General features: G+C 27.4%; 1 protein-coding gene across 1 annotated transcript; it reads left to right on the top strand.

Moving 5' to 3' along the window:
* The first annotated feature begins 617 nt into the window (after positions 1 to 617).
* LOC124915842 (agamous-like MADS-box protein AGL62) lies at positions 618 to 1,100 on the top strand. The gene has a single exon (XM_047456589.1). The coding sequence runs from the start codon at positions 618 to 620 to the stop codon at positions 1,098 to 1,100; it is 483 nt and encodes a 160-aa protein (XP_047312545.1).
* The last annotated feature ends 9,510 nt before the right edge of the window (positions 1,101 to 10,610 follow it).

Genomic DNA, 10,610 nt, shown 5'->3' with positions numbered 1-10,610 from the left:
GAGCGGGAAACCCTTTTTCCGGAAAAAAACATTTTTTTCTCTCTATCTGACGTGACATGCCACGTTGAATTCGTTGCCTTTCGTTTTCATAAGTGATTTCCTTAATCATTTCTCATATATTAATAATTCATTAAGAATACATAATTTTGATCTCCATAAACAATTTAAGAGCCAATATATATATAAAAAAATAATTATCTCATCTAATTTTGTGGAAAAAAATAAAACAAAGATAATTGTTTATATTATTATCAGAATTTAACAACTAATTAAAATAAAGTATGTAAATATTTTTTTTAAATAACACTATAATTATTTAAAATTTTCTATTAATGTATAGTCAAATTAGGACATTTAAATATTTTTATTTTATAATATATAATAAAAAAATTAATTTATGAATTTAGAAAGATATTTAGATATCAATGAATTAGATTTCTTTCTTTCTATGAATATTCATAGTGTTCCTATGCCAATTTTGTTTACTTAAATCTATAAATAGACTCCTCTAATCTAAGAAAATTAAACATTTTATCTATTCATTACATATTATATCTCCCGTGTTTTATCTTTATCTAATCATGGTCAAAACAAACAAAGGGCGTCAAAGAATCACCATGACCAAAATGAAGAACGAGAGTAATCTTAAGGTGACATTTTGCAAAAGAAAAAGTGGGCTTTTCAAGAAATTCAGCGAGCTTATCACACTATGTGGGGCTGAAGTTTTACTTCTAGTATTTTCACCAACAAACAGAGTGTTCTCCTACGGTCATCCCAGTGTAGATGAAATAGTTGGGCCATTATTTGGTTCATCCTCTCCGACGGGTCTTTCCTGTCAAACTCAACAAATGATTGAATCTTATCTGTCATCAAACATTAGGGAACTAAATGCTAATGTGATGCAGGTTGAGAAGTTGATGGAGGTTGAGGAGCAGCATGGGAAGAAGATAAATCATGACAAGAAAGTTGGGCAGGATCAAAGATGGTGGGAGAGATCGAATAAAGAGATGAGTTATCAACAACTTGAACATCTCAAGATGTCTCTATTGAATTTAAATGCCATTGTGACCCAAAAGATGTTGAAGTATTCTAACCCGTAAACTCAAACTTGTTTACGGGAAATAATTATTATTGTGATAAGTTATTGATAAATTTATCTTGTTGTTTTTATTTTTTATAATTTCAATTGTTATTGGTTTGATTGATGTTTGTGTTATTAATTTTATTTTAATTTATTTATGTGTTTGTAACCATATTTTTTGTATTTTAATATTTTTTTTTGTTTTTATACTAATATTGATTAAGTTTTATGTGATTCGATGAGAAAAAAATATTGAGAAAAAAAATAAATAAAAAGATAATGTTACATTTTTATCATAAAATAAATAATCGAATATTTCATTTTCATTATAGTTGAAGATCTCATCTTTCATGGATCTCTAACCATAGAAAACACTTTAATGCTAAATTCAAAATTTTATAAAGTATATCATAATATATAAAAATATCTTAATTTAAAATATAATTTTATATTTTAATAAATAAAAATCTTATTTTAATTTCCTATCTTTATTATCCTCAATTTTTAATTAAAATCTGTTACAAATTAACAATTAATTAATTTTCATGAAAATTGATTAGATATTTATTAACTGTAGTTAATAGAGAAATACATGTTTATGTAGGAACTGAGTAGGTCTGATTATATTGTTGGAAATGAGATTCTCATATGTTGCTGGTTAGATTCCCTTTCCTTTGTATAAATACAAAAGGAAGAAAGGGCTACCAAGAAGCAATAAAGATGGCTTGATTATAAAGATGATAGTTTTATTTACCTCATTAATTTTGAAAAGTAATTTTATGTTTTTTCTCTTAATTACATTTCATAAAGTAATTATTCAACCATACATATTTTATTATCCCTCATTTGGTCTCAGTATGTTTATATATATTTAAGAAGATAATATACCAAATATTGTAAATCATTTTTTAGTTAACTTTTGATTATATACTATATTATTTCATATATAAATAATATATATTCTTTTAAAACATAACACCATAATTAAACTATTTAATTACATTATTTATTTCATAAATAAATACTATTATTTTAAAACCTTAATTCAATAAATAAATATTTTTAATTATGTATATATTATTTAATTTTATAAATCAATATTATATTAATTAATATTTATATCTATTATATATCTATTAATAATTAACGATTACCAATCATTTTCTTAGATATAATTTATAAACTCTTAGTTTGTGTCCTCGTAGGACTCAATTATAATTGTTATAAGTTTTTACCATATTAATCTTAATTGTCTCCTAACAAAGCACTGTAATCTTAAAATAATTGGATTAAATTATCTTAAATAATTATTCAATTCAAAATTAGTATTGCACGTTAAATTAAATGACACATTTTTTTCAAGGGGATGGTCGGACAATAAAAAATTTGATACCTCTCAAGAGGAAATTCAATCAAGACGACACACGCCAATGTTTGGTCGTATGAGGATCATAAATGAGCTTCATTTTTCCTTGGTAAGATTAAATCAACTTCTAGATATTTCAACTAGATATTTCTTGATGAGGTGAAATATCTACTTTATGATGTTATTTTTGAATTTACTCTATTAAGTTTTTAGATTTGATTATGATTAAGATTTGTGAAGTTTATTGTGAATTCTTCTTTATTTATTCTTATTTTAATAATTAAATATCAACTTCTTACTAAGAAAGTTTTTAAATTATTATTGGACAAATATTGAATTTCTCAAATGATATTATTTGAGTTAATGAAGATTAAATCTAAGTTGATGTCTATTATTTTGAATGTCATTTATGATAAATTATAAAACTTTTACTATTGTTTTTTATTTATTTAGTAAGCTTGTTTCATTATAATCCAAGCTTGCATATGAAAAATGATGTCAAATTTCATTTATTTTGAGATATTTTATGTTTTTATAATATTTAATTAAAGATTTGAAACAATCTTATTTGGTATGTTTATAAAAAACACTTTTTTTTAATTAAATTAGCATATTATAGTATTTTTATATAAATATTAAAATAAATAAATACAATTTATATTTAATTCACTTTTTACATATGTCTTTAGATACAGTCTAAAGAAAGAACTAACACGTATGAACAAGAACTAAGTTGTCTAATTTACCTCTATGTGCAGCTACTGCCCAAAAGACGTATGTCTTTAGATGCAGTCTAAAGAAAGAGCGAGTAGACATAGTCTGAACTTCATCAGACGGGTTGTTTGAAGAAGTGCGCAAGCAAACGTAGTCTGAAATTCATTAGACGGGTTGTCTAAAGAACGGCGTGAGAAGACGTCTAGGACTCAATAGATGGGTTATTTGAAGAAGTGCGCGAGCATACATAGTCTGAACTTTATCAGACGGTCTGTCTGAAGAAATGCACGAGCAGACATCTAGGACTCAACAAACGCTCTAGTCTGAAGAAGCGCTAGAAGACGTCTAGGTTTCAAAGAACGCTCTATTTTGATGAAGCGCTTGTAGACGTCTAGGCTTCAACAGACGCTCTGGTCTAAAGAAGTGCTAGCAGACGTCTAGGCTTCAACAGACGCTCTGGTCTGAAGAAGCGCTAACAGATGTGAACAGACGTTCTAGTCTGAAGAAGCGTTAGCGGACTATTAGGATCGGGATATCCGAAAGAGACTTGGGGTCTCTTTAGGTCGAACGCTTACACAACACGTCGGTTGATACTAACTCGGTTAGAAGTTAATATCGGTCTCAATACTACACAAACCGTCACAAACTCTTGAACCGAGTTCAAGTGCATAAATGTTTGTTTCGATTTGAAGAAACACACACACGAATTGGACAGCAATAGAAGGATATGAAATGGAGAAGAAACACAACACAAGATTTATGGATGTTCGGAGATAAAGCTCCTACGTCACCCCTTCTTCTCAAACATTAAGAAGGATATTCACTAAGAATATTCAACACACTTTACAATACGTCAAATAACTGAGGCTTATTTATTACTCGTTATTTACTTACAACTCTCAGTTCTTACATAAAATGAATGGAATTGTAATATCCTTAGCACTTTGGACAGTATGTAAACAAGAACAGTTTAGGCTTTGATTCAATTCTAAAATATGTTGTCTCATAGTCTTGTATATCTTCTTGGTATATCTTTTAGGTATGATGTTGTTGTTCTTCAATCTTCTCTTAAATAGTGAAATATGGCAACAGTCATATTTCTCATTCAACGGATACTTGCATGGTAATCCTTGATCCTTGTTTCTGATTGGTCGGTCAAGAAGGCACAACATGACATTAAATGCGGTTGATACTTCCCAAGAAACATATCAGTCGGCATGTTTGACTTCTATTGATTTAATCATCTAGAGCGGTTTGACAGATACCTGTTCCTTGGAGACTGTTGTTTGACTTATACCAAAATAGGTATCTGATCGCTTTTGGCAGTCTTTTGCTTCCCAAGATCTATCATCAGACTTGTATCAAAATGGAAATAATAGTTTTTATATTTGAAAGCTTCCTTCTGCATATTCCCAAAGTATTCTGAAGTACACCAAAATGGAAACTTCCAACCGTTCTCAGTTTAAATCTCTTAGTATATGACTGATTCCACATCTCTGATTTGATCGGTCAAGCTACCGGTCATTTTATATCTTGTATAGAAGCTTAGGATTGCACCAAGTATTTTACCGGACAGATCACCGGTTGCGCCGTCTTTTCAATATCGGTGGACCGGACATACTGAGGAAGAATAGAAGCGGATTTCTCTTTTAGGGATAAATGATAGGTTTACTGATCATACAACTGAGCGGTAAAGCCATTTTTCACTGCCGAGTCGATCCTGTACTTGTTTCGTTGTAAAGATAGTCTAATAGATGGTTTGATTAGATAATCCTGGTTTGCGCCGCCTTTGTAATATCGGTCCGACCGGACTAGAGTGATTAAGCTGTTATGAGGATATGACCGAATTCTGTATTTCCCGCACAAACGGTGGATTTGGTTAGGTTTTTCAGATATTTAATTACCTGCTAATTAACTATCTATTTTCTCTAACATAGACGTCTAGGCTTCAAAAAAAGACTAAAGCAACACCCACTCATCTTCCCTAATCATCACCCGACAAGCGATAGTCTGTCACATCAGCACACACAATAATCAACGGAATAATTCCACATGTTAATATTCAGATTCGACCGTTGCATTAAATAACGTGTATCATTTATACAAACCTTCTAAAAAGCTCAATAGTCACATGACATTCAAGTAGGGTTACGATACTCAAGTGCGTCTACAACACTCAAGTAGAGCTACGCTACATCAGAACGCAGAGCTCTACAACACGCCATCATTGAATGAAAAGAGGTTGTGACTCATATATATATGTGGATCTTAATCAAGAAGGTGTTGGATATATTACCACTTTTATTCAAGATTACTCTCTCATTATCCCAATTGTAATTCGTATACTATGTACTTTCCATTAAGATAAGCTGAGAGTGAAATTGTTGTAATATTTGTTAAGAATGTTCAGCATTATAAGTTGAACAGAGGGTGTGATCAATAGAGTGTGAGTTAGAAGTTTAGAACAGGCATTGTTAAGTCATGGGTTTCTGATCGAGCTTGTGTAGAGGCTATAAAAGTTAAAGTCTTCTATTGTATCCTTTTGGTAATTGAAGAAGGGGTGACGTAAGAGTTTTTATCTCCTAAGATCCATAAACAACTCCGTGTCTATTTCTTAATGACTTATTCATTCTGCATCAATACGCTTCAAATCTAGTGAGTTATTCCACACTTGAATCTGATTCAAGAGCTTGCGAAGATTTGTCACGAGAATAAAAACATGTCTTAACCTCCAACAGGGTTAAAACCGAATTGGAAGTTGATAATTGTTCAACAATACTCAAATCCCACCGGTTGTTGTTGACACCGATCCCAACATAGAGAAATTGAGAAGATTATGATTTAAATTGAGATCGAGAGAGTCGAAACAATAAAACACACATAGGGTTAAAAGACGCAAAAGGAGAGTAGATGATATGTTGTATCCCTAGATGAGCCACAATATGTACCCTCTTCAAATTTGAGGGCTTCAAATTTGATGTGAAAATATGAATGTGGAACCCCATATAAAATTTTAAAATAAGTCCCAAACTATTTGAAGAGTGGTTTCATATCTCCAAAAGGAGACCGAGAAAATTTGATTTTAGGATTATAGGTTGCCATTGGCACTGGCTCATATTCTTGTCTCTCCAATTGGGCTTGTTAAATCTATGATTATTTGAGAAAAAATAAAATTTATGTATACTAGATTATTTTGGTAAAAGGATTACATAGTATTTATAATATAATAATATAAATATTATGAAATAAATAACTAATGATAAAATAAAATATTAATTTAATTAATCATTTACTATAAATAAATTATATTTTAACAAATAATTGATAGTTAATTATTTAGATTATAATAATATTAATATTAGTATAAATGAATAAATAATAATTAACCATATTTTGTTGTCATATACTAATTGTCGTATAAAATAATAAATTGAACAAAGTGAACTATTACATTATTATTACATCACATAATAGATCAAACAAACGGAACAATTACGATTATTTTAATATTGATTTATCAAATTTTGAATTTAACCAATAATTAAATGTAAACGGAATAGATGCCCGAATCACTTGAATGGTATCTTTTATGAAAATAGTTTTTTTTAGATAACTTCATTATTATTAATTTAAAATATTGGTGTGAAATGTATAATAAAAATAAGAAATAATTTTTTTTTATTCCAATATAATTATTGTAAAAGAATGAATGAATTAATTTAATAAAATATACAAAATTAGATGGCACATTTAAACTTTTTTCATGGTACGTACAATTCTTAAATATTTAACTCTATAAATAGATTTTCTCCAATTTATTCATAAACACACTTAATCTTTGTATTACATATTACGATTCACATCAATAATTTTAACTATCTAATCATGATAAGGACATGCATAGGAAGTAAAAAACTTAACACATCGAAAATGTAGAACGAAAAGAACCTTCAAGTCATCGAACTGAATATTGTAAAAATTCAGTGAACTAACTAGTCACATTATATGAGGACTACCTTTTTTTATCTCAAGAAAACAAAGTATTTTTATTTGGTCATCCAAGTTTGGATGAAATAGCTCACCATTTATTTGGTAGTCTTGGACTCTCCCATTAACCCAACAACTTATGGACGCTAAAACTAGAGAACTCAATACTCAACTTATGCAGGTGAAAGATCAAGTATAGGTCAAAAAGCAACATGGAAAGGCAATTACTCAAGCCTTAATAGTTGGGCAAGATCAAAGGTTTTGTGAAAGATCGAGGGAAAAGATGAGTTATCAACAACTGAGCACCTCAAAATGTCCCTCGAGAATGTAGAGGTCATGGCGAGAATTCAATCTAGATTACTTTTTTTTAGGGAAAATGGTTTAAACTATTTTATTAAAATCTCAAAAGCGGGAGGGTCAAGAATTAAAGCAATACAAATCTCATCCATGATTAAAGAATCATAATCAAACGACCCTAAGAAACCTAATTAGTAGCAATCAAAACATAAAAAAAAAGATTACTTTGTTTCAAACTATATCAAATCGTAATTATCCCAATCAGGATTTTTATTTCCATACAAACCTTTTGTTTCAACCGGTTGTGTTCCTCTTCCCCTTCCCTTTTCTCTTGCAATAAATGAGGATGAACTGAAGAGGTGATGATGACTGTCTATTCTCATTATAATTGTCTATTCAATCTAGAATACTTTGAATAATTATTCATGGTGTTGTTTTGCTTTTTTATGTTTTATTTAATTGTTTATTTTTGTACGTATTCATGATGTTATTGTTCTTTGTATTTTTAGCTGTAATCTTTTTTATGGTATTTTAATAAAATATTATTTCGAAAAAAAATAAAACAAATCACTTAAGTTTTTATTATCAGATTATTTGAAATAAGTTTTTTGTCTTTTAATATAAAAATAAATATTTAATTCAGTGAAAAGAAAATAAATATTTACAAAATAAAAGTTAAAAAAATAATTAATAGTATTATTTTACATATTTTATTTTACTATAATTAATTAATAATATTTAAAGTAATTAAATAAATGATATTTTAATCAATAATTGAAAAAAATATTTTAATTAACTTTTACATTGTATTTCCAAATCTCTAACTTATAATAATATAAAATTTATTTAATAAAAATATTATTTGATGCTATTATATTAATTGTATAAGATGTTCGCTTCTAATTCATAAATCTGCTATATTTTATATATTGATTATTGAATATAAAGATATAATATAAACAAATATTTATCTCATCTGAATTTTATGAAAAAGTAAATAAAACAAAGAAAATGGTTACATTATTTTCGAACTTAACAACTAATTAAAAATAAAGTATGCAAATACCACTTTCGTTCTCCTGAGCTTTGGATGATTGCTTGCCTAATGGAAAACTTGATAGAGACTTGGACTACATCATAATAGAAGCAGAGTTGGACTAGATGACCGAATTGTTGAAAATCAAAGCTGGTGGTGTTACTTGCTCAGAAACTGTCCATATTATAGGAGGAGGAGACGGTGGACTAAGTTATTTTTGTTCAATACGATTAAATAAATAAATTTATGTTTTTGTATTTTTTATGTTAAAAAAATATAATAAAAAAATAACATTTGACAATAATGTTAAATAAGTTAACAGTGTTTTTAAGTCATAAAATATTAAGAGCGTTGTAAACTTAACAAAATTATTAAACTATTGTACTAAATTTGTCATTTATCCAAAATAATGACACTATAAACCTCTAAATATGTTACTAGATTAGACTTGGATAAAAATAATATTTAAAATTTATTTTAAAACTATTTTTTAAATATTTTATTAAGATTTTAATTTAGATAGAATATTATTCTAAAATATATTTTAATTATGTATATATTGAATTTATCCGTTAAAAATAAACTCCACTTCCCTTTTAGTCAATTGAATTTAAGAGATTTTTAGTTAAATATTTTTATGATATATTTTCTTCTTCATTTTAAAATTGTCATTCTCTCCAATTAAACCACTTTTTTTTTAAATCTGCTCACATCTTTATTGACTTTTCGATCCTCCTCCATCCTTGGCCAGTCAAATAGGTAACACTTTATAAAATGCTATGTTTTAAAAAAAAATAGTTTATCGTCATTTCATTAAAAAAAACTCAAAAGTGGAAAAATGGTTTGAGAGTTAAGATCAAACCTAGACAATTTATTTCTTTGACTAATAAACAAACAATAAACCAAAATCACAAACAACTAAGAGAATTACAACAAACAAAAATTGTCTAAAGCGTTTTGAATCTAATTTTGTTGGTGAATATTCTATAGGAGATATTCTATTTTTGGCTTAAGCTCCAGTTTTATTCATTTTTCTGAATTCCTCTCAAAGTATGAATTAGTGCATTTCTATATGCAACTACATCTTCTTAGACTTTCTCCACTGATTTGCGCATTGTACTGTAAATTCTTGCATTTCTTTCCCTCCATACATAATGTAGATAAATGCTCCAAAGAAGCATTTCAACAATTTAATGTAGAAGTTGTCTCTCTTCCCTTTTACTGTAACCATTTCTTTGATTTCATTCTATGTTCAGGGAAGTTAGAGACATATGTTATGTAATTATACTCCTAGTTTCTTTTTATCTTTTCTACCTACTTCATATGTTGATACTTTTTTTTTTTTGAGAACGTTGATACTTTTTGATTTGCCTTAATGGAGAATCATATATTCATTAGTCTTCTTTTCTTCTGATATTTTATTTTGTTTCTCTAACTATAATTTTTTATTTTGATTGATCTACTTGCTGCTTCACTTTTCTTATTATGTTTTTTGCTGCTTCAATTTGCTTATCAATCAAAGTTTCATTAATTTCCTCTTACAATTATTGACAATGCAGTTCACTTAAGTTATACATTATTATAGACATTTATTTTTTACTTCTCAATAATATAGTGTATATATTTTAAAAAATCCTGAATTTATTTTTATACAAAATTCATATACATTCTTCATTCATGAATTATTAAATGAGAAATTGCTTTTAGAGCCATTGATGTATAAATTGGGTTACAAAATAATTAAGGACATATTTTTAATAAAAGTATGGTGGTAATAATTTAAATTGAAATAATTTTGGTTATTATTATACTTACAATCATTATAAAATACTTAATTAGTTTTGGAAAAAAATTTGTTTTACAATTAAGTCAAAAATTGATTTATGAGTTTGAAATAGATTTTTTTAAATAAATTAATCCTGAGTATATAAATTGATTTTAACAAATTAATATTATAAATAATTTTGACTTGATTTTTCTTTTACAATTATTGAATATGTTTTGGGAATTAACTATGTGTAAATGAAGACTCTTAGAAAATTATAAATTATTTCAGGGAAATACTAAGTCTTTCGTTTTTGATATAATGAATATGTTAGTTATAATCGATTTTAAAATAAATTATTTTA

Source organism: Impatiens glandulifera, chromosome 9 (assembly GCF_907164915.1).
Source record: "Impatiens glandulifera chromosome 9, dImpGla2.1, whole genome shotgun sequence".
Taxonomy (NCBI): domain Eukaryota; kingdom Viridiplantae; phylum Streptophyta; class Magnoliopsida; order Ericales; family Balsaminaceae; genus Impatiens; species Impatiens glandulifera.
Note: the sequence above shows the minus strand (reverse complement) of the source record. Positions and strands in the feature narration are given on the sequence as shown.